The 27,645-nt window shown below is 55.7% G+C and overlaps 9 protein-coding genes across 9 annotated transcripts; 4 read left to right on the top strand and 5 right to left on the bottom strand.

The window, feature by feature from the left end:
- Positions 1 to 1,785: 1,785 nt before the first annotated feature.
- On the top strand, positions 1,786 to 2,840 carry B0I36DRAFT_250248 (uncharacterized protein; the record flags this gene model as incomplete). The annotated part of the gene is made up of 2 exons (XM_046150530.1): positions 1,786 to 1,818; positions 1,893 to 2,840. The coding sequence occupies 2 exons, from the start codon at positions 1,786 to 1,788 to the stop codon at positions 2,838 to 2,840; spliced, it is 981 nt and encodes a 326-aa protein (XP_046008205.1).
- Positions 2,841 to 3,079: 239 nt separating this feature from the next.
- Positions 3,080 to 3,790, bottom strand: B0I36DRAFT_352867 (uncharacterized protein; the record flags this gene model as incomplete). The annotated part of the gene is made up of 2 exons (XM_046157158.1): positions 3,080 to 3,342; positions 3,502 to 3,790. 2 exons carry the CDS (start codon positions 3,788 to 3,790, stop codon positions 3,080 to 3,082), a joined length of 552 nt encoding a protein of 183 aa, XP_046008204.1.
- Positions 3,791 to 4,308: 518 nt separating this feature from the next.
- Positions 4,309 to 5,349, top strand: B0I36DRAFT_434318 (uncharacterized protein; the record flags this gene model as incomplete). The annotated part of the gene is made up of 2 exons (XM_046162700.1): positions 4,309 to 4,488; positions 4,766 to 5,349. 2 exons carry the CDS (start codon positions 4,309 to 4,311, stop codon positions 5,111 to 5,113), a joined length of 528 nt encoding a protein of 175 aa, XP_046008203.1. The 3' UTR covers positions 5,114 to 5,349.
- A 190-nt stretch (positions 5,350 to 5,539) lies between these two features.
- B0I36DRAFT_434317 (uncharacterized protein) lies at positions 5,540 to 7,578 on the bottom strand. Its single transcript, XM_046162699.1, has one exon. It carries the CDS (start codon positions 7,473 to 7,475, stop codon positions 5,892 to 5,894), a length of 1,584 nt encoding a protein of 527 aa, XP_046008202.1. The 5' UTR covers positions 7,476 to 7,578; the 3' UTR covers positions 5,540 to 5,891.
- A 478-nt stretch (positions 7,579 to 8,056) lies between these two features.
- B0I36DRAFT_249738 (Tannase/feruloyl esterase) lies at positions 8,057 to 9,951 on the top strand (the record flags this gene model as incomplete). Its single annotated transcript, XM_046150495.1, has 3 exons — positions 8,057 to 8,623; positions 8,717 to 9,559; positions 9,622 to 9,951. The coding sequence occupies 3 exons, from the start codon at positions 8,057 to 8,059 to the stop codon at positions 9,949 to 9,951; spliced, it is 1,740 nt and encodes a 579-aa protein (XP_046008201.1).
- Positions 9,952 to 11,967: 2,016 nt separating this feature from the next.
- Positions 11,968 to 13,827, top strand: B0I36DRAFT_352863 (uncharacterized protein; the record flags this gene model as incomplete). Its single annotated transcript, XM_046157157.1, has 1 exon — positions 11,968 to 13,827. One exon carries the CDS (start codon positions 11,968 to 11,970, stop codon positions 13,825 to 13,827), a length of 1,860 nt encoding a protein of 619 aa, XP_046008200.1.
- Positions 13,828 to 14,352: 525 nt separating this feature from the next.
- B0I36DRAFT_331789 (NADP-dependent alcohol dehydrogenase C) lies at positions 14,353 to 16,025 on the bottom strand. Its single transcript, XM_046155029.1, has 3 exons — positions 15,604 to 16,025; positions 15,454 to 15,493; positions 14,353 to 15,391 (listed from the first exon to the last, which is right to left on the bottom strand). Exons 1-3 carry the CDS (start codon positions 15,751 to 15,753, stop codon positions 14,508 to 14,510), a joined length of 1,074 nt encoding a protein of 357 aa, XP_046008199.1. The 5' UTR covers positions 15,754 to 16,025; the 3' UTR covers positions 14,353 to 14,507.
- A 3,110-nt stretch (positions 16,026 to 19,135) lies between these two features.
- On the bottom strand, positions 19,136 to 19,822 carry B0I36DRAFT_352861 (uncharacterized protein; the record flags this gene model as incomplete). Its single annotated transcript, XM_046157156.1, has 1 exon — positions 19,136 to 19,822. One exon carries the CDS (start codon positions 19,820 to 19,822, stop codon positions 19,136 to 19,138), a length of 687 nt encoding a protein of 228 aa, XP_046008198.1.
- Positions 19,823 to 22,706: 2,884 nt separating this feature from the next.
- B0I36DRAFT_274251 (Alpha/Beta hydrolase protein) lies at positions 22,707 to 24,106 on the bottom strand. Its single transcript, XM_046151347.1, has 2 exons — positions 23,850 to 24,106; positions 22,707 to 23,770 (listed from the first exon to the last, which is right to left on the bottom strand). The coding sequence occupies exons 1-2, from the start codon at positions 23,966 to 23,968 to the stop codon at positions 23,083 to 23,085; spliced, it is 807 nt and encodes a 268-aa protein (XP_046008197.1). The 5' UTR covers positions 23,969 to 24,106; the 3' UTR covers positions 22,707 to 23,082.
- Between the last annotated feature and the right edge of the window lie 3,539 nt (positions 24,107 to 27,645).

Raw genomic sequence — 27,645 nt, 5'->3', positions numbered from 1 at the left:
AGCAACAGTCTCTGATGGCTGTGGCAATATTGCACTGCTGCTGGGGCTTGATCTTGACGGACGATGGCAGGCTCTTGATTGGGCTCTCGTCGCTGTCTGCCACTGCAATCAAGGCCAACTGTGGTGATGTGCCATGGGCCCGGTCAGTCGGTCACCATAGCTCCCTATTCACGTAATCCTCGCCCGATTCTCGGGGGTTGGTCGCCAGCCTGCTGGCCCGTACACCTCCACTGTGCAGGGATAGATCAGCACTGTAAACACCGAGAGTGGCTTCCTCCGGTCTGCCCGTCCAACCTTAAAGCCCCGCAGGGCTGATTGGCGAGGGCCATTGCGCTTTGCCACCGACGGGCACCGAATGGGCTCCATGCCTGCAGGTCTGGTAGCCATGAGATGGAGAGAGCTGTAACTGACGGTCCCGTGTACGATCCTTCTGTGACAAGTTGCTTGTGGGAAGACAGAGACGACTGGAGGCACTGGGCCGCGCGGGGACTGGCTTCCTGTAGGGCTCCGTTCTCGCGCAAGACCGCAGAAATTCAATGCGTCTCGGGGACCTTTGGCGCCAATGGTCTTGCCGTGGCGCAATGCTGCCATACGCTCAATGTGATGCCGTCGAGGGGCGAATCACCCCTAGTGCCTGAACCCCTTGGCCTTGGGTCGTTTGCTTCAGCCTCCATCGGGCCTGATGCAAAGGCCAAGCTTTTGCCACTCGGCGGCCGTAGGGCTTGATAGGGTGGAGTTGGCGGGCCGAGCTTTCATCCGACAGCATGCTGCTCAGCCGTACATTCGCACTTCATGGAAGTCCTTCCGCGATGCTTGGGCCCTGCACGTTTGGGATTCCGCATCCCCCTCATGGGAGAAGGGTCGTCCAGTCATGCCATCTGTGCTGTGTACATGTTTGCCCCTGCCATGGCTGTTACCTACGGATACGCCTAACCCCGGTAGATTCCGCGAGAAGGGCCATACCCAGCTTGCACCTAGGCTACTCCGATGGCAAGAAATGGTCTGGTGTTGCACCATTCCCAGCTGCCTGAACTATACAGTGATTGCGCGAGCTTCCGCGACTATTTTCCTTGCATGACGAGAATCAGGGTCTCGCCCATTTACCGCATCCCGCAGAGGGACGAGGGGTTCAGCCTTAGTGCTGACAGTGCACACCATTTCGCGGGTAGCCAAATATGAACCGTCCTGGCCTGTGTCTTTCGATTCAGGGAATGAAGTCGCATGGGGGGAAAATACGTCTGAGACGGGATGGCATGGCGTTCCTAGATCCGCATCCGTACGTCTTCGACTGTGCGTCGTTTTTCTCATGACCGCTGCCTGTGATCTGTCTGGAGTTTACGACTCACCTAGTCTGGGAGAGCTTGGCTCCGACCGGACAGGAGTGCCGGCGATACACAATTTCCTCTTTTGGAAGCCAGCCGTGATGTGCAAGCTCCGGCTACCTCCGGCGAGCCATACACATCGCCCAGGGCAGATCGGGGCCTACTGTCTCGGCCATACCAACAAAGGAGGGGCTGGAGTTAACTCTGGTGGCAGGCTGCATGCAGAGCATCGTCTCGCCCGCGTCGCTGAGCTTGTGCCCGGCAGGCACGCTTGCCCTCATGCCGCAGCTTGCGTTGTTGTGGAGCTGAAGTATTTAAGGGTCATGGTCTCCCACGAAGATGTAGAGCACTCCTGAGCACCATCGTCACAATCACAACCAGCGGCAAAGACATCGCCGCCCCCGTTTGTCGTAATTGAAACAATACTTTAGCTTCCCATCAGAACAACCAAGTCCACATCACCATGTCTTACGTCAAGAACGTTGCCATCGTTGGTGTAAGTCTCCCTCATACTTCATTACAGCCTCTCATGCCATATAACGCTGAGGCCGCTGACCGCAAACATCACAGGCCAATGGCACCGTCGGCACGTTCATCACCGACGCCCTCCTCAAGACCGGCAAGCACACCATCACAGCCCTGACCCGCTCCACCTCAGGCAACTTCCCCTTCGGTGTCAAGCTCGCCACCATCGACTACGACAAGCCCGAGACCATCGTCTCTGCCCTGAAGGATCAGCAGGTCCTTATCATCACAATGGGCGTTGGCGCTCCCCCGGAACAGCAGCTCAAGCTCATCGATGCGGCCGCCGACGCGGGCGTCCCCTATGTGATGCCCAACGACTGGGGCTATGACGTGAGCCGCGACGACATGTACAAGGAGTCTTTCTTCCACTTGCAGTCCAAGACAGCGCGTGCGCACATCGAGGAACGCGGCGTGAGCAGCTGGATCAGCCTGGTGTGCGGGTTCTGGTACGAGTTCAGCCTCGGCCAAGGAACAGAGACATTTGGCATCGACTCTAGCAAAAAGGAGGCCATCCTGTTTGACGGTGGCAACACGCAGATGGATACGTCGACGCTCTCGTACGTCGGCAAGACTGTCGCCGCGCTGCTCTCGCTGCCTGAGAAGAAGGCCGATGCCGCTGCTACCACATCTGGTGGCAAGGGCGGCAGTCTGGAGCAGTTCAAGAACAACTACGTTCGCGTCGCCGAATTCTCTGTCACCCAGCGCGAGATGCTCGACTCGGTGCAGCGTGTAAGTGGCACAACAGACAAGGACTGGAAGATCTCCCACGAGACCACGCGCGAGCGGTACGCCCATGCTTCGGGCGAGGTCATGAAGGGCAACTATGCCTTGTTTGTGACGGCCATGTACTCACGCGTGTGGTTCCCCGATGGCAGCCCCGTGTATCACGACAAGGGATTGCATGACGAATTGCTGGGCTTGCAGAAGGAGGAGCTCGACGTTGCGAGCAAACGTGCTGTGGACCGCGGTCGGGTGGGATACAACTCACACTAAGCAACAAACCAAAAATGATTTCCGAGGAACAAAGAGTCACCATTCAGATTCCACGCTGGGTAGTTAAGGGGGTTTCTGGCAGAAATACAAGGTTTTGTTGTTGTTACAAATATCATGCATCGTATTTACTCCGACCTTGATCCAACTTCACAAGCTTAACTACCGCATCCATAAAAGTGAAGCATCGCAAAAAACGACATGATGAAGTACAAATATGGCCAGTATTCTCTTTGTCGCACTCAGAACAGCGCAGCAGCAAGGCCAGCAACGACCAGCCCCTGAACCATGGGCGTAGCCATGGCTGCTGCGCCGGGAACACTCGTCGTGGGCAGCTGGGTGTTGCCGACCAGACTGGGTGTGCTGATGACAGCCGTAGTGCCGCCCGTGGATATGGTGGTTGGGACCATGGTCACTGAGGTCGGGATGCCACCGATGCCGCTGCCAGAGTTCGTGGTAGGTGTCGGAACCGGATTCGCGGGACTGCGTATGAAACCGTTAGCTTCTTTGCGTGACATGGGAGGCGATCAGAAATAAAGGAAAAGCCCACGTGGTATTGGCCGCAGCAAAGTCCCAACCACAATCCCGCATAAGCTCGGCAACTTCTGTCGTACAATCTGGTCAGTATTCGGCGTTTCTCAGAGCTCTACGGGCAACGGCTTACCATTGTCATCGTCATTGGCATCGCTCATGCCGTTGGCCTTGACACACGTCGCGCACTCGCTGATGCGGGCCTCTGCGTCTGGAGCTTGACAGAAGCAGTTGTTATAGATGATGTCGTCGTCCGTCGTGGACGTGTCAGTGTCAGCTTGAATCTCGCAGCGGCGAGAAAGATCGATGGTGTCGCGGCAGATGTTGCGGCAGGCCAAGGGTACATCATCAGCGTCGACAGTTGTCTCAGCTGCGCCAGCGGCGGCGAGCGAGAAGAGGATGGCGAGGTTGTTGAAGTGCATTGTGACGGTGGATTTATCAGTGATGATGAAGTGCCAGACTCGTAATTCTTTTTGTCAAGGTGTTGTATCCGTTGCATAAGGCTTGATGGACCAGTATTCATGGCCCTTCTCCCGAAAGAGGCTTCTGGGACTTATATACGTTGTCATTGCCCTCATTGCCAAGGCTGGCAACCATCTTTTAATCGCAACATCATGGCGTAGGAAGGAGGCCCCCGCGGCACGGCATTACGTGGTCGCCAAGACGCCGCCAATGCTATTGGGGCAGGGATGAGCACAGATGGCCCGGTAGAGACGTGAAGCGCAGATCCCAAAATAGGATCGTGCCATCTCGGCCGAGGGGCTGGGCGGTTTGAGTGCCAGCAACAAAAAAGTGTCATGCTCGGTAATGCGGCGGCCGTCCCTACCGTCTCCCTATACCAAGTTACCAAGTGCGACTTGGCCCATGATCGAATGAGGCTGTCGAGCGGGGGATCTTCCGGCACCGTCATGCAAATTAAGCTGGGGACGCGCAGATGCCAATGCCCAGCACAGCCATCACAACACAGCTGAGCCAAGAAAGCCATGGCCGACGACGCGAGAAGCAAGTCGAACGTGCCGCTACTGCTGTGGCCAAGAGTCTTGTTTATTCCAGACTCACACCCATCACATCGCCCCCATCGCCAAGCTGGTTCTGTGCAGGCAGTGCTGTGGCGCAACACGTCAGCACGTTAATCACGATTTCTCCGGTCCCGGATGGCACCTGATCTCTCTTTCCCCATTGAATCCTGGGAAGATCGTCGGCTGGGGTTGATGCTTGTTCCCTGTAAACCTTTTTTATTGTGCTTTGTTTGCCTGGCGGACTCGCGGGCGCGGGTGGTAGCGCGAGTCGTATCCCTGCTGTGGCCGACGCCAAAATGACATCACGCCAAGGCGATTCACCAACTGGATCAGCGGTACCTCGCTGCGGGGGGACTGGAAACATCGCCAAGGCCATAGCACTGCCCTCGCCTTGACGTGGCACAGGCTGTGGACCTTACAATTCGAGGCCTTGCACAGCACGAGCCAGCGTCGCTACCCGCCTCGGAGGACGAAGGCGAGTCAGTGCTGGGGGCTCAGGACGGCAAGCTGGTCGCGTGCCTCAGTCGCATTCCTGTCCATGACTTGCTACCCGGACACATACTATGGGCCGTCGACATGGAGTTTCCTGGTTCCCCTGCGCCGCCAACCCAGCATAGTTGGAGGTCACAACAAAAGTCCCTGGCGGTCGACAGTCCCATGGGATGGGGTTATTGCTGCCTAAAAGTCGACACCCGTGCAAATACCATGTACACACTGCCCGCTTGATTAGTCTCATCTGGCATAAGCAGTCCAAAGCAGATACCCCATCGGCGAGCAGCGTGTCAAGAAATTCGCAAGTCAACGCGTGGCAGTAGAGGGGTTTTCTCCCAGGACATGCGGATAGTGCAGTATGCCACTTTGTTTGCATCGATGGTCTTCCTCCCACTTCATACTTGAGAAGCGCTGCTGTCGTGATGCGGAGAATCTAGTATGAAGATATGCCGAGCATCCAAACAAAGCACATCGTAGCACCAGTCAGCATGACTGCAGAAACGTCAACATCGGCTGTCGGTGAGTTAAATCAGCCGTGCTGGCTTTTGATCGTAGCATGGTTGACTAGTGCTTCCTTTGGACAGACACTCTCGTCTCACATTGAGGAAGCAACGCGGAAGCCGACACGGGGGAAATTCCGTGAGATCATGCCGCGATTAAGGGGCTATATCATAGCAGGCTTATCGAGGCAGTGCTTAGACCATGGGGGCTTCGGAGGTGGAATGCAGGTGCGGTGCCCTTCTAGTCGTCCCGAAACTCGAATGCATGATGTGCAGCCTCTAAGGATGGGCCTAGAACTTGTTCTCGGAATTTTGGAACAAGCCCACAACGGGTGCTTCCCGAATAGACTTCGGACTCAATGGTATGTCTGTGTGGCAGATTCTGAACAAGTGGCATTGTCGACTTCTTCCCGCCTCTGAGACCCCGTGTTAGAGAATTGACAAGGACAACACGCAGAAGGCATTCCACGGGTTCAGGACATGATATGATTGACCGTTGCTCCGAAGTCTCTTCACTGCCGTCCCACCTGAGCCACAGGCCACTCCAACCACCGTCGCCAAAACCCACCAAGATACCCCTCAATTCCAGTGACCAGCACCCCTCCCGCGAGCGATCCGATGCCCCAGTAATCGCCTGCTCGGTGCATGAGGACCGCATAGTATGCAAAGATGACGAGCGCCTCGGGTCGTCGCTGGGCTAGCAGCTCACGGTACTGAGGAGGGCTGCGGACTAGGAAGTGCTGCGTGGCGGAGAGATATCGCTGGGATCTGGGTCGGGAGCCATCGTCAGTCGCGGCATCGCGGTATTCTTTAAGGAGGACATCGAGGGTCGTGCGATATGTGAGGAGATGTCGTGGATCCTGGCTCTGGTTTGCATAAGCAGAGAAGCCTGCAAATAGTGATGCTGATGATGAAGCTGACGAGGGCGTGGAAGCAATCGCGACGAGGCTTTCCAGCAGGTCCAGGGGAGGAATCGCGTCATTCGCGCGTGTGTCGACGTCCATCGATGATGAGGATGAGGGCGTGGTACTTGGAGAAGCATACCCCTGCTTGTCCAAATCTGTCTGCCGTGGCGTGCTAGCCTTGGGGTTTTCCTTGTCTACCAGTATTGAACGCCCAGCAAAGCTGAACATCTCGTTGCGCACGTCTGCGTCGACCAGCGGGATCACCTGCCTGGCCACATCGGCCATGCCGCTGTGTACCATGTAGCACGTGTCGAACTCGTCAAGCACAACGCCAAAGGTGATGTTGTTGTTCCTTTGAGAGGTGCTGGAAGCTGCGGTGCTGTCCCTGGTGCCAGGAGCAGCATCGCTGTTGTAAAAGTAGTACCTTGTGGCCGCTGCACAGGCAAAGAAGAGGGCGCTGTGGCTGACGAGCACAGAGAAGGACAAGATCTCGAGCGGCTGTCTGTGGAAGAACGCATCACCACCGAGGGCCTCCCGGGCAACATGAAACTTGCGCATGGAGCGTGACTGGAGCATCGAGGCTTCGACGAAATAGTCTGGTTGCGAGGCACTGACTGGTCTTTCCGTGCTGGCCATCAAGGAGTCCAGACATGTCGTTGTGCACTTGTGTGCAGCTGCCATGCTGAGAACTTGGTCCATGAGAAAAGGAGCGCCCATAGCCGAGCTGACCATGTACCGCAGCATTGGCGCTGCCTGGGGCTGCTGGGCGATGAGGAGGTCGGAGAGTTCAGTCTGGTAGTGGTGAAGAAGCCGCAGGTGTGTCAACGTGAAGTAGTCGTCCGGTAGGGTCTCGTCTGCAGAAGCATGGGAAGAGCTGGAGATCGGTGTGTCATACGCTGACGATGGAGTCTGACTGGGAGCTTCATTGCGATGGCTTGTCGATCCCGGCACGCGTGGCTGCTCATGCTGGCGGGATGTCCGACTACTGCTGGGTGGTGAGCATGCATGGATTGGAGTCGGGGAAGTCCATTGTTGAGCTGGTAGTGACGTGGCCGATGACAGTGAGAGAAACGAGCATTGCCGCTTGACTGTGATGCAGTTGACACAGCCCGGCTTCGACTCGTCGCACTTGATGTGCCGCTGCTTGCACTCGCGGCAGCCAAAGCGTGACTTGGTGTGGCCGCGAGCCATTGCAAGAGATCGGGGGCTATTCCAGCGCCAGATATGTGCTGGATTCTGGGAGTGCTTGGAACCTGGTGAGATACCGAGGATTCCGCGGATTGGCCTTGGCCGCTCACGACAGTGATGTTGTGATCTGCAGTTGTTCGGTCCGGGTCAGGGGCCGCGATGCTGATGACGGGAAAAAGGACCGGGTCCATCCACGCACTCCCCCCTCTCCGATTCGTCGTTGCTGCGCATGAACGAGCCCACTTGGTGTGCCGCACAGGGCTTCTCCTCTATCAGCCAATCAGAGATCTCTCTATCCGCGGACTTCGCCAGCCAATATCCCCACGTCGAAGACTCGCAACGAGCAAAGAATAGACAAAGGAGCAGACTGACCACGGCAACATCAATATAAATACAATGCCTTCCAATGCGCCTGGGTACCGTTCTGGGTGAGAGTTGTCAAGCTGTGCACCACCACCACATTGGACACGATGAGTCTTCCCCGCTTGTTTCCTCTTCCCAACACCATCCTCCCGCCTCGCTTTGCTCCTACACTTGTCCCAGCGCTGGCCCTCAACTTGCGCGACCCTTCCCGATCGGCTATCATGTCAGACAATCTTCCCGGGCTTTGCATTGCAGACACTTTCTCCTCCTTGTCGCTGCTGGGGGCGGAGATCCTTTCAACTGTGGCAACGTTGGTCACGGGCTTTACAGCCGAGTCCCCAGCCATCTTTCGTATGACGCAGCCTGGAACCGTCTTGTCGGATGCCACCTTCTGCAATATCACCGTCTCGTATACGCACCCGGGCCAGAACGACGAGGTGTTCGTTGAGACCTGGCTCCCCATCTCGTCGTCCTCCGAGGCCGGCAACAACACCAGCACCGCCGGGGGTCCGCCAGCACCGCCAACCACAGGTGCACCACTCGGCGGAGCCTGGAACGGCAGACTGCAGGGCGTCGGCGGCGGCGGACTGGTCCCCGGTCGCAGCTTGTTGAGTTACATGGCCATGTACGGCGCCCTGGCGGACGGTTATGCAACTGTAACGACGGACGCAGGCCTTCCCCAGGGCGTTGGCCCGGGAGACCCGAGCAGCTCCTGGGCGCTCTTGTCCCCGGGCAATGTCAACTTATACAAGCTGCAGAACTTGGCGTCAGTGTCGCTCGACGACGAGGTCAGTGTCCCTTGAGCCTGGGTCTGGTGTGCATTGCCAGAATATCGCACAAGTGCCCTTCCGTTCCTGCCGACTAACACCCGTATCCGACAGGCCAAGATTGCCAAATCTCTCATCACAGCGTTTTACAAGTCCCCACCCAAGTACTCCTACTTCAATGGTTGTTCTCAGGGCGGCAGGCAGGCCCTCATGCTCGCACAGCGCTATCCTGACGCGTACGATGGCATCATCGCCGGGGCCCCGGGGATATACTGGACCGAGCTGATCCCTCTGTTCCAGTGGCCGCAGCAAATAATGAACATGCGTGGTGGTAATGCGCCGTACTCGTGTGAAATGGATGCTATCAACGCCGCTGCGGTCAGGGCTTGCGACGGTCTCGATGGTGTGGTTGACGGCGTGGTCAGTGAGCCCGAGGAATGTCTAAGGGTGTTTGATCCAATGGGCATGGTTGGGAAAGCTGCAGATGCTTGCGAGTCCATGGGTGTTGGGACCGCTGGCGGTGGTAACGGAAAGCGCCGTGGCAACGTGGTGAGGATCAGCGAGACCGCGGCTGCCGTCGTCAAGGGCATGTGGGAGGGCATGACCACCTCCGACAAGAAGCACATCTATCACGGGCTGTACCCGCCGGCAGACATCACCGGGAACGACCCGCTGTCCTACCCCCTTGTCGGGATTGCCGCGACCACGTGCCCAGCACCACTGGCATCGGGCTGGGAGACGGAGTGTAAGGGCAAGCCATATCAGAGCGGTGTTGACTGGTTGCAACTCTTCGTCGCGAAGGACCCGAGCCTCGACGTGAGCAAACTCAGTCATGAGCAGTGGGATCAGCTGGTGCGCAAGAGCGGGCGCGAGTATCGGTCGATCATTGGGGCCGAAGATGTGGATCTGTCCGAGTTCAAGCAGATGGGCGGCAAAATCATGTCTTTTCATGGGCTGGTAAGTCCGGACCTCGTGATTTTGGCATTTGGTTCTTACCGATTACTGACACGCTCGCAAAGGCTGATGGCATGGTCCCACCGGCGGCCACTCGAAAGTACTACCAGGACGTCCTCGCCCTCGACCATTCCGCCAGAGAGACTTTCTTCCGCCACTTCGAGATTCCAGGACTCGGCCACTGCCTGGGCGGGCGTGGCTCGCAGCCTTCTAGCATGTTCAGTCAGCTGCGCGCGTGGGTCGAGAAGGGACAGATGCCAGACAGCTCACCCGTCACAGTGAAGGACTTGGATGGGGGTATCCAGGAACGCTGGTCTTGTGCATGGCCCGAAAAACCAGTGTTTGACAAGTCGTGCGGCGACAGCGGCAAGAGGGCCTGCTGGAAGTGTCGGTGAGGTCCAGGCAGTGTGTATCCAGCAGCGAGGAGCAGCTCGTCTGCAGCAAGCAAATGTCTGGAGAGCGGGCGTGAATGGTCACAGTAAGCGCAACAATACTCCTGCCCGCGCTCAAGGGTGCGTCTGCAGGGTTCATCTAGCAACAAGTCTTACAGACACAAGAGAGATCCTTTGCAGCAAGAGAGCATGGTATGACTTGTGTGTCAGGAGCGCGCTGCCAGTTGCGCCTGTAGAGAGTAATTGATCTTTACTCACGAAGCATATATACTGCCATTCGTTTTCCTGCAAGCCCAATCGTCATGTTGAGACGTTTCATACATAAATCTATATATGATAGCTCACAGAAAGGTCCACCGAGCGAAGAAACGTTTCTGATCGGTAGTGCGCTCACAGCACTGCCTTGGACAGATCATGCCATCAGCTCCCCCATTAGAGCTGACCCAGATAGCCATCTGCTCAGCGTCAGACACGTAGGTCAGCCGGTGGACACACTAGTTGTCGACAGCATATCAAGCCCGAAAGATTCTAGTTGTCTGTATATGGACAGCAGCGGTCATGAATGGACGAGCTGTTGATCAGCGACAATGGCAGACTCTGAACTGCGCATGGTTGACTAGTGTCGATCAGCATGAGGACTGGGAATAACGATAAGTGGCCGTGCTTGTGAGACCGTGGAACAGCGGGCTGGACGTCAAGGGCAAGGTGGGTTTAAAGTGGAGTCCTGCTTACCTTGTGGTGGACTAGTAAACGGTGAACGAGTGAATCCTCTCCGCACAAACCCTCGACAATGGATGCAATTGGGAAGTGATAGATATGCAGCATAGATAATGACTTTTGAAAGACTTCTCTTCCGCGTACGACCATAGGATCGAGAAAATTGAGGGTCCCGTCCGCTCCCCTGTACACAAGCTCGATACCGGCGGATCAGTAGTTGGGTCGGTGACGACCAGCGAATCCCCGGTGTTGTACGTTTTGCAGTTTTTTGCTCTAATCCAGCTGCAGGCGACTGGCTGAGTGTCATCAATGACTGTCTCATTGGCGATGGATCAGTTCGGAAGGCATTATTTTGCCTTCTGTGGTACATTCGTGCTCTTGCCCAGTTCTTTTGACCGCGCAGCCTCTCTCATCGAGCCTACCCCAACCACAAGCTACTGGCTTGGCCCGCCATCTTGGCAGCTGATGGCAGGGTTCCCCGCAGAGGTGGCTGGACGGAGCCGGCGAACTTGATCGGAGCGTCACTGGCGATATTTGCCCATCCGCCTGCCGGTCTCATGAGGCAGCGACGGACGCGGGTTCCGTGTACGCTGCCCAGGCCATCTTTTATGCATATGAGCTAATCTCTGACCCACGACTCGCGGGCTTGCCACTCTCCGTCTAGCACAAGAACAGCGTACGACTCTCACCACAGCCTGCTGGCAGGTAGACCAATCGCCTTTCCCCACTTGATTGCCCGTGTTCTGATTCCCCGATGGCCTGCCCAGCGGAGCTAAACTGGTCCGCTGTCCCTTGGCACGTTGCCGACTAGGCCAGATATCTACAACAACCTCGTTGATCTGGGTTCTTAGCTGGCTGTAGCCATGACCTCACAACTGGAGCAGCCTGTTTGCCCAGCCTGGGATTGCGGAGTAGCATTCGCCAAGGGTTTGTCTCGGCGATTTTGCTCAGAACATCAGCCAAGCCACAGGGGTGCCAAGTCGGCTTCGGTCACGGCTGCCAATTTGTGTCCTGCCTTTTCCCCACGGGGAAGGCCGGTGTATTCATCGGAGCATGTCCCGGTGATCAAGCGACTAGGGCCACCAGGGTGGCTGCTGGAATACCGATCACGGGCCTCGGGAAGCATTGAGCCGACGCAGGCACGGCCAAGAGCTTTGTTGGGATATAAAGCTGTCGTGATGTAACCGTCCTGTCTGTTCATGGCGACCCCGATCCCTCACGGGTTGGCACGACTCTAAGGAGACTCTATCTCTGGGTCCAGCCTCCAAGCATCCCTTTTTTGCACCTGCTCCCACTGCCGTCATGATCTCTCGTCATTTTCTAGGCGTCACCCTCGGGGCCGTGGGCGTTACATTGCTCTCTGCCACGGTTGTGGGGTCACCCCTAAGTGCTCGCCAGGACACACCACCCGTGCTCGACTGGGCCAGCCTCGAGATTCTCACGGCCGCAGCTGATGCGCAGGTGCAGTCTGTCATTGACGGCAAGGAGAACATATTTGCGGGCGAGCCGCGTGGAGTCGCTCACGCGGTGCGGCAGGTGATAGCTCCCTTCGTGTGGCCCAACTCGACCTACTACCATGACGCGAGCGTGCTGCCACTTGTCGACGAGATGCTGGCAGCCCTCGTTCGCCTCCAGCATGACGACGGCACGTACACAGTGGGCAACAGACACTCTCCCCCAGATACAGGCTTCTTGATCGACGACTACAGTATGCTTGTCCGCCTTCTCGAGAACGACGACTTTCCCTCGTCCCAGGCCCGCGCCGACAAGATTCGTGGCATGCTCGAGAAGGCGGGACCGGCCTCTCTTGGGGGGGCGCATACTCCTAATCATAGATGGAAGCTCTGCGGTGCGCTTGCTCACATCTCGGCTATCACGGGCAACGAGACCCTCGTACGGCGCGTTGATCAATGGCTCGCGGAGGGGATCGATATCGACGCTGACGGGATATATTCTGAGCGTAGCCCCATCTACTACAGCGCCGTGACCAACCCGTCCCTGATCTCTGTTGCTCGCGAGCTCAATCGCCCAGAGCTATACGACTATGTCCGTCGCAACCTCGAGCTTATCATCGAGCATACGGAGCCCATCAGCGGCGAGATCGAGACAGTGCAGAGCCGCCGGCAGGACCAGAGACAGTCGCCCGGCAGCAACCTGGCTGACTCGTACCCCTTGTTCCGCGAACTCGCCCTCCGCGACAACAGTGGCCGCTTCGCCGCGATGGTCCGTCTGACCGAGAAGCTCATCCCAGCCAAGCTCGGCGACTACCTAGGCACCCTCGTCGAGCGACCGGAGCTCGCAGCACTGCTTCCAGAGCCTGAAAACCCTTTTGGGAATAGGTTTTCTAAGCATTACGCCACTGCCAACCTTGTCCGCGCGCGCAAGGGCAACCTTACAACGACCGTCTTCGGTGGCACTGATTGGTATACAGCGCAGCATCAGCAATCTCCCTTTTTCAATCGCTTCGGCTCGGGCTTGTCGACGAATCCGACCTTCTTCAGAGCGTGGAATGGGGACGCGGTTCTCGAGGCGGTCCGCATGCTGCCCAACTTTTTCACCATGGGCCATTTCCGCTCCAACGGGCTCAACTACAGCAGCACCGACGGGGTGACGACCCTGGGTAACGTGTACGAGGTACCTTACTTCCTACCCATGGAGCCTGAGCACATCAACGCCAATGCGACCTATGCCCTCTCTCGCTCGACTCCCGATGGCCGCTTCTACGCCATGCTCGACTTTGAGAACCGCCCCAAGACCCTGCGTCGGCTGCAGACGGAGGTCAAGGTTGTGCCGACCGACGCGGGTTACGATCTCGAATTTGAGGTCAGTGGAGAGCAGGATGTGGAGGTCATGTTCGAGCTCACCTTCCGCCCCAACGGCACCTTTTCGTCCTCGGCCGAGGGCGGGCTGAAGAAGCTCGAGGACACCACCGAGGCGGATGGCGCAGAGACGTATCATCTTATTGAGGGCACAGGCAGGTACACGTCCGCATCTGGGCAAAATACCATCAGCTTTGGCCCAGGGTTGGGCGATGGTCGGCTATTAAGTGGCGCCGGAGAGCAATACAGCTGGATGAACGGCAAGCTAGAGTTGGTGGGCCACCAAGTTTATATCACCGGTATCACGCCGCTCAAGTATACTCTTCAGCTCGGTTTTGAGTAGTGGGTTGACAAGGAACTCGGGAGATTTGTGTAGATTAGACAATACGCGATCACATCTGAGCTTGCACGCCTGACATGGAAATACCTTCCGGTTCTGGTATATCTGTTATGTGTACATTGAGGCTCCCAATCACGAGGTAACGAGGCCAGTCGTCCCAATAGATGTGTGAGGCGACACAGAGCAGAAGCACTATGCTTGCATTGGGCTTTGTGTATGATGGCTCAGAGATCCAGAGGTTCAAGATAGCGGCGACTCACAATGTACGGGTACATGACGGGTAAGGATGTGGTTTTACGGCGTGAATTCGACAAGCACCCCGTGTATGGATGACTGGATGGACTGCCAGATACAGTAAACTCATCATGTAAGCGTTATGGTTGTCTTCGTTCTCAACTGAATGACCTGCATGCGTCGTGCCTTCATCCGCAGTCGACTGCCTGGAAATGAACCATCACAGTGTCGTGTCTGTACCTGGCGAAAGTCCGTGCAACTCAATCCATATCACTGAATGGTGCACACACGAGATTGACACGAAATCCATGTTGTCGCTTATCCTGCGCGGCTTTGCTCAAGACAAGCTAGTAACTAAACGATTCCATCGATTTCATTCAGTCTTATCTAATCCGTCATACGCCATAACACCCCAGCTTTTCGCCAAATGCCAACAACAGGACTCCAGTCTAGTTCTGCAGGACATAGCGGTAGCGAGCCTTGCCAGCCGTCATGTCGACAATAGCAGCGTTGGCATCCTTCATCGGCCGAGTCTGGACCCACGGTTTGATCTTCTTGTCGGCCGCGAGCTGCAGCATCTCCTTGATCTCGTCGGGGCTGCCAATGCCGCTGCCGCCGAGCTTGATGCCGTTGGCGAGCAGAGTGAACGCGTTGACAGGGGGGAGCTCGCCACCGTCGGGAGCACCAACCTGGATGTATGTGCCGTGAACGCGGAGCAGGCCGAGGTAGCCGGTCAGGGGCATCTTTGCGCTCGAGACGGTGCTGATGATGAGGTCGAGTGACCGCTTGTGTGTCTTCTCCCAGTCCTTGTCGTCGTCGGTAGCAATGTACTCGTCAGCGCCGAGCTTGAGGGCGTCCTCGCGCTTGTCAGCCTTGCGCGAGATGGCAACGACCCTGTCAGCACCGAGCGCGCGGGCAAAGAGGACCGCAAAGTGGCCGAGGCCGCCGACGCCGACGATGCCGACCTTCTTACCCGGACCGGCGCCGTTGCGCTTGAGCGGGGAGAAGACGGTGATGCCGCCACACAGCATGGGCGCGGCGTCAGTTGAGGAGAGACCCTCGGGAATCTTGACGACGAAGCGGTTGTGGGTGCGGTTGTGTTTGGCATAGCCACCATAGGACTTGCCCTCGCCATTGGGATAGATGGAACCGTAGGTGCTGACATTGCCGTTGCCGCAGTAGTTCTCCTGGCCCGTCGAGCACTCCTCGCAGTCGGGCTTTAGGCACGACCGCGCCTGCGCACCAACACCGACACGGTCGCCAACCTTGATATCCTTGACTTCGGAGCCGACGCGGACGGCCTTGCCAACAATCTCGTGGCCAACAACGCAAGCTGTAGAGATTAGTTAGCAAAAAGGAGGAGGGGGAGGAGGAGAATGCTTGGACGGCACTCACGGTAGGGAGTTTGGCTCCAGCCAGACTTGAGCATGTGCAGCTGCCCAGAGAAAATTCCGTTAGCCTTCTGCTGCACTCCGGGATTGGTGGTGGTGTACCATCCGCAACCCTCACCTCCACCTCACGACACCACCGCATCAGCAGACTTACATCAGAGCCACAGATGCCGCAGCACTCTACCTCGATATCAACGTCCGCCTCGGACCACTTCTTGGGCTCGAATTCACCCCATTGCATGTTGCCGTTAACCGACTCCTTGTCGAGGCCGAGCCAGCCTTCAAACTTGTCGTTGGCAGCCATGGTGTCAGGCGAAGTTTTTGGAATCGTCAAGGGTATTTTTTCGACGTAAGGATTGCTTGGGTATCGAGCTCGTTCGTGCAGGAGTGTGTAGTCAAGAGAGTTGAGATGTGAGAGGACAGAGTCAAGTGTTGGATGCGCTACACTGAAGAGGGCGAGGGGCGCTGGTCTCTTATCTGCGCACGCGAGCCCCGCGAGAGCTCGTCGGTAGTGGCATCATGGCATCATCAGGACTAGCGCGGGAATCCCCTCGATCCGATCCATCTCCGTCATAGTCCCCAGCAGCCGTGTCGAGGGTGTCGCGGCGCGAAGACCACGAAAGCGTAAAGTCCGACGGGCCGCCCGCTATTTCCAGGGGCCCCCCCTGCTTTGCAAAGCTTTGGTAGCGAGGGAGTGTGTCCGTGCTAACACGCATCGGGACGATCCACGTGCGAAAGTGCGGCTTGCTAGATTTACAGTGCTGACGCTGGTGGGGGCGGCTCTGAACTCTGTACCTCTGCCAGCGGGCGAGTTCCGCAATGCCATCATGCCACGCTTTTTTTTGCCACAGCCTCTATGCTCGTTGGGCACGGGCGAGCTTGGACGCGTCATTGTCGACAGAAGACAGCATGGGCGAGGATAGAGACACCGGGCTGGTCGCGAGTAGCTGCTCAACTCGGATGCCTGCTCTGCTCCAAGAGACAGGCCAAGTCAATGACGCCACACTGCTCAGGGCTCCGACGCGACCACGATCTCTGGGCTTAAGTCCGAAACTGACACGCCATCTGTGGAAGGCCAGAAAACAGTTCATCAAGGGAGCAGCTCACCAAGCGACATCTGGCTAGTGGGGTGCCGAGCCAAAACAGACTTTTCTGCGCTGCCCAGTTTCTCTCTGCCATGGCACTTCTTTGTGCCGCACAAATGGTCCGTTCCCGGCCCCGCCCCTGTCCCTATCTGTCCCCAGTGTCCAGCACAGTGGGTGGCTGCCGGCCCCCCAAAAAGATACTTCTGTCCCCGAGTCCCACCAGAGGCGCCTCCATGTCGTGTACTGCAGCACCAGAGCGGCCCCGCCTGACAAATCAATTGAGCAGGCACAGGCAGGGTCAACTCAGAGCCGCCGCAGAAAGTCGGTGACGTGGTTGGCGATGCGCCGTTAGTGACTCGGCACCACCAGGCCCCAGACTTCGTGGATCTCGTGGCCGGGGCCGAGAAGGTGCCGCCTGCGACGCACTGGGGATGATCCAGAGGGCGAGTTGGCAACAACGCAGCCTTCGGGCACAACGGTGCTTACAACTCTATCGCCGTGTGCTGCCGCGCTGCTGATTGCCAAACAAGCACGCGTGCGACAGTCTTGCTGCCTGTTAGTGACTCACCCGGTGAGAGCACGATCGCAGCCATGTCTGCCATGTCTGCGCATGCGCATCAGCAAGCGTGGCTGGCATTGGGGTGGTCATCCGCCTCTAAATAGCCATGGGCTTCACGCATGACGACTACGCCAGGCTTTTCCAGCACACAAGATCGCGTCACGTCAAAAGGTGATCAAGGCCGTGAGACTCCCGGGCAGCAGGCAACTCGGCCTTTGGAGAGCCGGTGATTGCCCATCGTGGGCTCGTTGACCCAGGCGGTGATTGATTGCCACGACAGGGCCGCAACCTTCCTGCATCTCTGCCCGCACCAACCGCGGAGATTTGCTGGCAATTGATATGTATCGATCCGGAGCATGATATCGTGGCATTGCAGGTATGTCCCGTGTTGTTTACCCCTATCAGCAGGCGGGGAGCGTGTTTACGGCAACGGAGAAAGCGCTGGCCTGTACCTCAATCACGATGTCCGTAGATTTGTCATCGTTTCCAGGGAGTGTCCCTTGAAATCGCAGCCGTCGTTCTCGTGGGCGTTTCCCAATGGTGTCCGAAGAACAGTCACCACCTGGACCTAGCCATCACTCTTCTACAACCCTCACCCTAGGTCTGCGCTGTCCGGTCATATCTGCGAGCCACGATGAAGACCTCATGGCTACGCACCACATGCACATTCGAGCACAATGATGTTGGTATGGCCCATGCAGATAAGCATGTAAATCGTATCTGCCACAGGAATACGAGAACGCATCCTCCCGAGCCGGGAGAATCCTGAAAACGGAAATGTCAGGCCGGGAGATCTGAGACAGACTCGATGTCGTGAGACAGTCCAACGTGCTAAGAGTCGACTGGGCACACCAGAAGCATGGGCCCATCATCAAAGTCCGACGGGCTCAAAGGGAGGTGTTTTTGTCATTCTTAACCTGTGGGAAAATGTGTTTCCGTAACCTCTTCTGTTCTTTTTGCGCAGGGCGGTGCATGGCACACGACCACTTGCATTGGCGCAAAGGACGATAGCACACAAGAGTAGACCAGTGTCCTCTGGCTGCACATGACACATCCTACACTCGCCCTGCGAGATAGCTGATGAGGCACTAAGCTGCTCATTACTTGAATTTGACAAATGTCGAGGGTAGTCCAAGCTGAGCACTGCGCACGCCACTCGTTCTCGCACATCACAACGATCTCAAGGTTGAAAGCGACACAGCAGCTTGCCTAGTTCGGTCACTTGCGCGTGTTGAACTTTATACGACGCCTTCCCACGGGCGGCTCGATGGTTCCGAGTACGCTTGGTCAGGAGACGTGGGTGTGTGGTCTCTGGGCAAAGTCGTCACATCAACGTCAAGCCAAGCTCTACTCGAATGTACAAAACAGACCTGGCAATTCACTGGCAGACACATACTAGAATGGTACTTGAGATAAACTCCAACAGCGTTATGGTGCCGAGATTGACCGAGGAAATCCAATATTTATCTCGTTGTACGCGGGAATAGACCAATGCAAGTGAGTTTCCATGGACATATCTATTCTTACGTGATCAGCCACCCGCCTTTTTATGTGGTGCTGATGTACTTCGCCGCTAGGCTGATACTAACTGCTTTCCCTCCAAGGAGAAAACGACGAAAACACTGGCCTGACGGGCAGGAAAGAGCGCACCGTGACCATAATGCCAAGGGTATCATTGTTTCTGCAGAAACACAGAGGGGGCTTAGGAACAACAAAATCCGATACAACGGGCCGAAGCCGGTAGGAGAAAACCGAAGAGGTCAGACAGAAAATCAAATAGAAGGAGCAATTCCGACACGATGACGCGGAAGAGTTACGCTGGGGCCGCCGAGCACAGGATGAGGTGACAGAAAGCCTCAATGGTCGTGGTAGATATGCGTGAAATACTGCGATGACCAGGAGTTTGGCTGCCAGAACGAGCACATGGCGCACCTAGCGAAGTGAAGACTTAAGGAGAGTGTGCCGAATGCTCCTACATGCGGAAGCATGGGCGTGATGCATGTGTTTCCACCCACGTGTTGGAAAACGAGGGGTGTTGTTGCTCATGTGAGATCGTCGCAGTGGTCGAGACGCCTGATCTGCCTGGCCTGCTCAAGGCGCTCCCATGGTAGAAGCTGTCTGTATTGTACTACCTTGCGCCTTTTGGGACGAGAGCTTGGTCTCTTTCTTTTCTGAGTAGGCTCCACGGTCGATGTATCTGGCCGAATGCCGCTGCGTGTACAGAACAAGGAAGCCGTCTCTTGAGGACCTTGCTGGGTCACGTCGGAGGGGAACGCTGTTGTCCCGTGATGCAGAAGCCCACCGCTATCTTCATAGGGGTGTGTGGTGCCCAGATACTCGATAACTTGGCCAGCCGTGCATGATGGCAGGAGTGTGCTCGGCGGATGCGGTTTTGCCGGAAGGGAATGTTGCGACTGAGGCGTAAGCAAGCGAAAGTGCTCCAAGTCTGATATCGCTGGATTCGGGCCGCGGATGGTGTCCTGCCGGTATGATGTCCCAGGGGTTTTGGCTTGAGCCAACACAACCATGTCCTGCTTCAGACCACCACCCTTGTCGGCAGTAGAAGACGAGCCTGTTGTGGTGCCAAAGCTCCCCGTGGAGTCGGAGTCGGATATTGCCGTGCTCTGGTAGTTGGTCATACAACAAAACGGAGAACAGAAGTCGCCGCCAGGGCTCGACTGCTCACACATAAGGCAAAATGAGGCGGCCCATTCGTCGGCAACTTCCATCCTAAGCCCTAGGTGTCGTCAGGAGGGCGAGGGGGACATCAAACGTGTCTCCTGTCTTAACAAGGCCAGTCATGTCGGGCAGGCTCGACACGTCCAGGGCCAGGGACAAATGCAGACCTGAGCTCTGGATTGTGTGCTATATATGCCGGCTGCCGGGGAGAATGGGAAGACCCTCAACGCGAGCGCCAAGTTGAATGTGGCGTGCACGGCTGGGCACCGGCCAGCAGGGATTCGAGCTCAGCAGCGTCGAGCAACGTAATGTCGGGGGCGTCTCCGGAGCACCCCGCAGCCCTATTGGCCACGCCAGGTAGGTGAGACGGTCGGTAAGGCCCAGAACAGGATATCTCAGCCCCCCATGGACCTATCGCGACAAGGATGAGCCCGTCATCGACATACGCGTCGTGGACGTTGTGGTGTCTGGGTGTGGCCATGCTACATCGGCTTGACCTAGATAGGATGTCTCGAGATGGTAGGGGCAGGTGGCAGCAAAAGGAAATGCCCATGCACAACAGGGATCTCTCCCAGAGCAGCTCAGCTACAACAATGACACGACGGTCTGGGGTGTTCGCTGATCCGCGAGCTCGACATGCACGATGATTGGAAGCATCACCAGTGTGTGTCAGCCGTCTTTGCAGCTTTCCATTCCATTCTTCTCACACACTAGCTTGCATCATGCATGCCTGGGTCGTGTGATCCCAAAGTGCGGCTGATCGAGATGCCTGCTCGTAAGTGGCATGTAGATAGATGTCGCCAATAGCTGTTGCCAACAGGAAGGCGGTGCGGGACGCTGACATATATGTCTGTATGCAAGTATGTAGGTTGAAGCCAGCTGAGATGGCGGCCGCAACTTTATCGGCATCGGATCGAGCCATCACCATCCCCGCCTTGCCTATCCTTGTTCTTGTCGATAGTGCCATCCACTATGCATGGTCCCTGTCTTTCCCCTGGAGTCGTCCGACGTTCCGCATGCCTTGTTATCGCGGCCGTTAGACTGGCTGAGCACTGTCTGTGAGGAAACCTCGGTCACCCGCAAAGGGCAGTGCGCTTTATGTCTGGATACTAACCAAGAAGCTCGACAGGCGCCAACCTGGATCAGACTCGCCTGGCTCCGTGATCGCGGCCGGTATGGGCTGACGTCTTCCCATGCCCAAGAGCAGTCCTTGTTGGGCCTGACTGGGGGCTGCGCCTTTCGTCCATGACGGGTTCACTGATGGGTAGGCATAGACTCACTGAACGCCATCGGATGTTTCTCCGAGCCAATGGGATTGGATTTCTTTATCTCCTTCATGCGGCACTACGATCCAAAGATCTCGGGACCCTGGTCAACAGCTCACCTGCATCAAAAACCTGACAGATCTGAAGCCGCCTCCAGGTGACAAAGCTGCAGAATCTTGCTTTCCTGACCCCGGAGATCTGACATATCTGTCAGGTCCCTCCCTCCATATCTTCGCTCTGGTGCTGGCTCCAACCAGAATTTTGGAAGTCGCGCGGCAGCGGGTCGTACTGCAGACCAGGCCTTTTTGCATAGAGGAACCTGGATTTCTCGACTCACATCGCGCTCGTTGGCGCTCTCAGCTGGAAGACCCGACAATGCAAGTGGCTCTCAAGACGACATGACCAGAGTCATGCCATGACTTGGCGCACGATCTTGCGTATCGAACAAGGAGGAAACAAGGACGGGATGTGAGATTGGGCCTGCGGCAGCACCGCCGCTCCCGCTGCTAGATTCACCTCGGTCATATCTGACCCCCCTCCCTCCCGCAGCGCTCAAGTGCCCAGCGGAAGGACCCGTGGTACTGCGGCCACACCCTAGTGGACGGGCGCCCACTACTGATCCTGTCAATCCCACGTCATCATGCACGTCGATCTGAGGCTGTGTCTCGCGCGACCATAGCATGTTTCCTAGGCACAGAAGCGTGTGCAGATGCCCGCTGCTCGCACAGCCGGAACCCTCGCGTCGTTGATTCGCAGGTAATGCGCAACAATGGAGGATACGCGTGCATCTGAGGAGGACGGAAGTACGGAGAATGCCCATGAGGCTGTGATTGGAGGCTGCGACCGGAAGCTGCGATCGACTGCTTCAGACAACTCGGGACTTGACTGTGGGAGTCTGCGTGACATTTCACACTTCGGCACGAAGCTGGCGCTGTGAAGCTAGAGCCAATCTAATTCGACGCGTCCTCAGCCACTAGCAGGACCTCCAGCCTAGTGTGCAGATGTCTTAGGCGTGAATAGTTGTAAATAAGCAAGCACTCATCTCGGAGCCAGCGCCGCGAGGCCTTATGCGATTTGATTCGCCGCGGCTTCAGCTAGTACTACGGTCCTCAAGCATACCGTGCAGACATGTCTTGGAGCTTAATGATTACAAAGAGGCACGCTCTTCAGGTGGTGTCGGTCGAATCTGCGAGGTATTACTCCCGTCTTTCGAGCCAATCAACCGCTAGATTTCGTCACCACGCTTAATTCATGCGCTCACGGCGAGACATCCGCAAGCCAGGCGTTGGCCAGCACCTTTGAGTGTGGCGGCAGCATTAGCAATGTGTCCAACCCTTGGCACTAGCCGATGGCAGGACAATGCTCAACTGATCCCTGGATGCACGGCACGGATCGACTGACCAGTTGGAACCATTTCCGATGTATTTCGACGGTGCATATATTTTGCTGATACTGTCGGCCTCTGCTTGGTTTCTCAAACCCACTCGCAGGCAATACCCTAGTCGGCAAAGTTGCCTATTGCCGTCAAGGTTGCGGCGCATGTTCCGGATCTGAGCTTGATGGTTTCGCGCAAAGAGATAGATGGCACTACTATGCTGGTCACTTAGTTCATCGTTGGCGGACCACCACGTCTCACGTAGCGGAATATCGAGTTCCATTCATCAAGCCACTCCAACTTCCATTCGGCTGCGAAAACCACTGGACCAAAGAAACACGCCGGTAGTCAGAAGTACCAGATTAAAACTTGACAGCGACAAATGGATCAGAAAATCTTACCATTACAGTGGCTCAACGATCGAGTCATGTAGAGCGGATGCCGCACAACCGGTTACCAGCTTAGGTCACGAATCGCAGGCCAAGCCAAACTGCGTTTGAACACTGAGCTAGCTAATTGAAATATGAAGCGGAGGCATGCTGACCGACGCTGTAGTCAACTGGAGCGCTGTGGCATTGATGCACATCATAAAACGTAAAATCGTGTAGTAGACAGGGGTCATGGTTGCACGCCTCCCACCCGTCCACACCTTCTCTCTTACCAGTCCACCTTAGATCGAATACTTCATCCATCTCTCCAGCTCGGGTGTCCAGTTTCGCTCGGGGTCCGCGAGTGCCAAGGCGATTCCATGGTTGCCGTCGGGGAGCACCAGCGACTGGAAAGGGACCTTGTTTGCTGCGAGCGCACTCACAAACCACAGTGTGTTCTCGACTGGCACGACTGGGTCATTTGCAGTGTGGAAAATGAAGGTTCTCGGTGTTTGCGGCGTGACGCGGGTCTCGGCCGACGTTGCGACTTGCAACTCCAGCGATGGATTCTCGCCAATCAGGTATCTTCGAGATCCGGCGTGCGTGAAGTCTGGGTCCATCGTGATGACGGGGTATGCCAGAATGCCAAAATCGAGCGCCACTCCAGGCTCCGTCAGAGTCATCGCCGACAGATGTCCGCCGGCGGAATAGCCCCAGATGCCCAGTTTGGAAACGCGATTCTCACTGCGGATCTGAGCAACCGCGGCAAGAGCCTCTTTCTGTGGTTTCGGATACAGCGGCGTGGGCGCAGTGGCCGCGGTTGAGTAGTTGAGTACCCATGCGTCGTAGCCCCTCGCGTTCAGGTAGGCAGTGGTGTTTGCTCCCTCATAATCCAGAGAGACGCCCGAATAGCCGCCGCCGGGGACGACAAGTATCCCCACGCCATTCGGTTCCGTGGCAGGATGGAAGGTTAGCTGCCCTTCCTCAAGACTGGACAAGACGGCCATGTCAGCGGTGATCAAAATCTACCTGCCTGCCTGCCAATTAATAAATGCAGGCCCAGACGTACACTTGTCGATTTGCTAGGGCCACTGGTGGGGGGATTTGAGCGGTTTCGCCAGGTGCGGGCAGAGTTGCACCTAGATAGGGCAGCAAAACAGCCGTAGCAACGGTGATAAATCGTTTCATGGTTGATATATATGTGTATTTCGTTGTCCTTTTGCTCTGGTGAAACCAAGGCTCGTCTACCACATACCCCTGGGAAGACCAACGGCTTTATACCTGGGCATATTCATGGTATTCGCCGTCCCATAAGCACATTCAATGCCGAACGTGAGAGGCTAGGAGGCGAGAAGCTACCATCTGCCGAAACGATCGACGCGGGGTCCCCGCACATTGTAATCTGCCGACGCGCGACTAGTGTCCATCGTAGGTGGAGCCATCAATGTTGATGTTGCAGCCGGAGGCAGCCTGTATTGGCGGGGTACGATCATGTGCTCGCACGCAACGAGAGATCACCAATCGGCAGATGCCAGCCGCTCAATTAAATATGCTTCGTTCAACGCGGCACGCACATCTTTGCCAGCCTGAAGTTACGTTAACTGGTCCAAAAGCTTGAATGCGGCAACAAGGGCTTTCAAGTGTCTAGCTTTGCATTTAGCATAAGTCACCAAGTGGTGCTCTGCACTCTGAGTCAAGTAGGCAAAAACATCCCGAGGGCCATGTGGTTCTCCCAACCATGAGTTACAACACATCATCAGTATCAGGCTGTAGACAGGGTTTGCGGGAATCGGTGGGCCCAGCTTGCCGCATGCTGTATTTAGGCTAATTAAATACCGATCGCGTTCCCGCACCACGATGATGAACACTTATATCTGAATCATCGGTGCTTTTGTACTGCTCCTTAGAATCGCGAATTCTTTCGTTCGCAAGGAAAGAGCACGGAAAATAAAGCAGCGTGGTTCTGCTTTGCCACGCAGAGAGCTAGCTCACTCGACGAAAGGGGCATCTACACGAGTATGTTTCCCAAAAGGCTTGGAGAAAGAAAATATTGGGCAACCTTTAAATATAAGGAGGCTACGCGAGCTGTTTCTGACCATTCTGAGCCGTGGATCGGTGGAGTCTGGCCTGGCCAGACTAGGATGCGTTGCCATGTGATAATGTCAGAATGGAAGTACGGCTGGATGAAACATCGCCAAGGGTGAGTTTACTAGATTGGTCTCAAATAAGGGTCAACATCTGTTCGCTTGCCATATAGAGCAATTTCGAAGCAGTGGGGCACACCGCGTAACATGAGTTCTGCGGTGTCTGGATATCGTCACGAGATGAACTGGGAATGAACGATGGCCCTTCAAGTACAAACGGGGAGTATTAAAATATACGTGTGGTTTCAGCTATACGGACTAATGGGCATGTAGCTGATGGGATCTGAACAATGGGAAGCCTAGGCAAGGACAATATGAGCGGCGAGAAGCGCAGGCCATGATTACAGCATGTAGAAGATAATAAAAGCACTGCCCTGCCGATTGGGCGACTGTGAGCTCCGTTACCGACCAGAAGGCAACGAGACACAACATCCCAGGTAGCTGAGAGTGCACCCGCTTGCTCAGAGCAGAATGCCAGATTCGTGCCCGATTGATACGCCAGGGCAAGTATGCCAACTATTACTTTCACATAACGCGTAACGATTTACTACCTAATACCCGGGCAACCCATTATGAAGTATTCTTCGGAGGAAGGATATCTGCTGACAACAATACTCATTTCACTGATAGAGTTTGTCGTTGCTCTTTCATGCATGTTGTTCCTCGAAGCAGCTACCAGTGATGTTTATTAATATTTTGAAGCATTCATAGCAAGTATAATACGCGTGCTCTGATCACACGAAATAGTACACATGAAAAAGAACAAGACAGGAAGTGAATATTGCTCACGGAAATGAATAGTCGTCAAGCCGTAGATACACTCAAAGGGCTTGCCGCAAACAAAAAAACGGAAGGGAAAAACAGCACCATGTGTCTTACAGAACAATATTCTGCTGATGCCCATTTACCTGCATCGGAGACGTAAGATAGCTTCAAAGCTTCACATATTGTGTCAAATAGACAGTTCGGATTCAAATTTGTAATCAACCCTGTCGCTCCTACCTAGAATCGGAGGACATTGGAGGGTTAGCCGGGCGGCGATTCTCTTGGAAGGCTTGGAAAAATTACAGGTAAAGGCTGGTTGCTTCAAGTAGATATTGCCATCACGTTGTCTACGCTGATAGGTTTCTCTCCACATAGTATTCTGGTTAATTATACTAAGTATGGAATTTCTTTTGGTATGATTACCGTAATATTATTGCGGGCAGGATCGCGCCACAAACTTTAAGTGTGATAAGTCGAGCTAACAATAATCTTCAAAAGGGCTTGATCGAAGAAGGATTGATGAAGTGTCTGATTAAATCGTGACAGCTTACATATAATAAACAGGACCAGAAGCTTGACTCTGTATAAATAATATTGAATGCACACGGTGTTGATATTATTTAGCAGCTCCTGCCCCTCTCACTCTGAAGGCTGTGATAGCTTTCGCGCAATAACGTAGAAGAATTATTCTCTAACCAGGAGCACTTTATAATTTATATTATTATTAGTACGCGTTACCTAGTTAGGTTTCGCGAGCCTACAAATCTATCGTATAATAAACCGTACCGAAGCCGGATAAAAAATATACGCTACGTATTCGGTACGCCTAAGCGGCGTCTTCGCTGCGTGGTTCCGTCGCGTATCACGAATGGCTCTCACCAGCCAGACGTTCTTTGGGCGAGATTGGTCGCCTCCCTCCACGCCTCTAAGCCGGTGCAGCTCCTGGGTATGTGTGATTTCTAGGGGCGCGTGCGCCCCGTCAGCGCTGCGCGGGCGCATCGTCAGCGACGCTCCCTCTCGCGGAGGTCGTCGTGTATGTGGGCTTCAGTATCCGGGGCAACCAGCCCGGGGCCCCTGTGCCCGCATCGCCTGCGCTTCGTGTTCGCTGCATTCTCGCTTGTGCTTCGTCCTCCCGTGCTTCCCGCGTCCCCTGTTCCTGTGCCGCGGCCTCCTCGCCCGCTCTAGCGAAGTGGGGGAGTAGGTTCTCCGCGATGAGCCACCGGGCCACCTTCTTGCTAAGCTGCGGCTGGTCTAGTAGCGCTGCTAACTCGCGGCTCCCGCGCGGCGGGCACTTACCGGCGTCGTGCCACATCTTTTCCCGGCTCGCTCTAAGTGCGTCGCAGTGGAGGAGGATGTGTTCCCCAGTCTCAAGGGCTTCCTCGCACCGACAGAGCGGCGACGTCACGCCGGGGGCGCCTATCTTGTAGAGGAGCGCGCGGGTGCTTAGTCGTCCGGTGCGTAGTTGGATGAGAATGGAGGACTCGAATTTCAGGAGGCCCTTGTGCCTTTTGATAGTCGCCGCGCGGTCTTCTGCGCATGGTCCGGCGCCCTGCGCTCGCGCAGCGCTCCAGCGGTCCTCCCACCCCTCAACTTTATAATTTATTGTTGTTAGTCGACGTTACGTAATTAAATGCTGTGAGCTTATAAGTTCATCCCATAATAGATCATACATGTCATACCGGAGGCGGTCGAAATATATATGATACGCCTAAGCGGCGTCTACGCTACGTACTTCCGTTGCGTACTATGAATAGCTCATACCAGCTTGACGTTCTTTTGGATGCGGGTAACTGCCCTCTATGTCTCTAAGCTGGAGAGGTACTACAGAACTCTACATATTAACAGCGGTGTCGCTATTACTACTACAGCCTCTGTTCTCTCAGCTATTGATATATAAAACCCCCTCATCGGCCGCATTAAAGTCGCGCCAACCGCCCCAGCCTCGTTATCGAGGGC

This window comes from Microdochium trichocladiopsis (assembly GCF_020744255.1).
Source record: "Microdochium trichocladiopsis strain MPI-CAGE-CH-0230 chromosome Unknown B0I36scaffold_9, whole genome shotgun sequence".
NCBI lineage: Eukaryota > Fungi > Ascomycota > Sordariomycetes > Xylariales > Microdochiaceae > Microdochium > Microdochium trichocladiopsis.
The sequence above is the reverse complement of the archived record's forward strand: the minus strand, read 5'-3'. Positions and strand labels throughout refer to the sequence as shown.

What these genes read in the sequence shown, in the direction of transcription:
- B0I36DRAFT_434317 (XM_046162699.1), bottom strand. Translation starts at nt 7,475, where the DNA reads ATGGCTCGCGGCCACACCAAGTCACGCTTTGGCTGCCGCGAGTGCAAG.
- B0I36DRAFT_331789 (XM_046155029.1), bottom strand. Translation starts at nt 15,753, where the DNA reads ATGGCTGCCAACGACAAGTTTGAAGGCTGGCTCGGCCTCGACAAGGAG. An exon ending in GCGGCATCTGTGGCTCTGAT is followed by an intron (nt 15,494 to 15,603) that starts GTAAGTCTGCTG and finishes TTCTCTGGGCAG; the next exon opens with CTGCACATGCTCAAGTCTGG. An exon ending in CTGGAGCCAAACTCCCTACC is followed by an intron (nt 15,392 to 15,453) that starts GTGAGTGCCGTC and finishes TAATCTCTACAG; the next exon opens with CTTGCGTTGTTGGCCACGAG.
- B0I36DRAFT_274251 (XM_046151347.1), bottom strand. Translation starts at nt 23,968, where the DNA reads ATGAAACGATTTATCACCGTTGCTACGGCTGTTTTGCTGCCCTATCTA. An exon ending in GCCCTAGCAAATCGACAAGT is followed by an intron (nt 23,771 to 23,849) that starts GTACGTCTGGGC and finishes CGTCTTGTCCAG; the next exon opens with TCTTGAGGAAGGGCAGCTAA.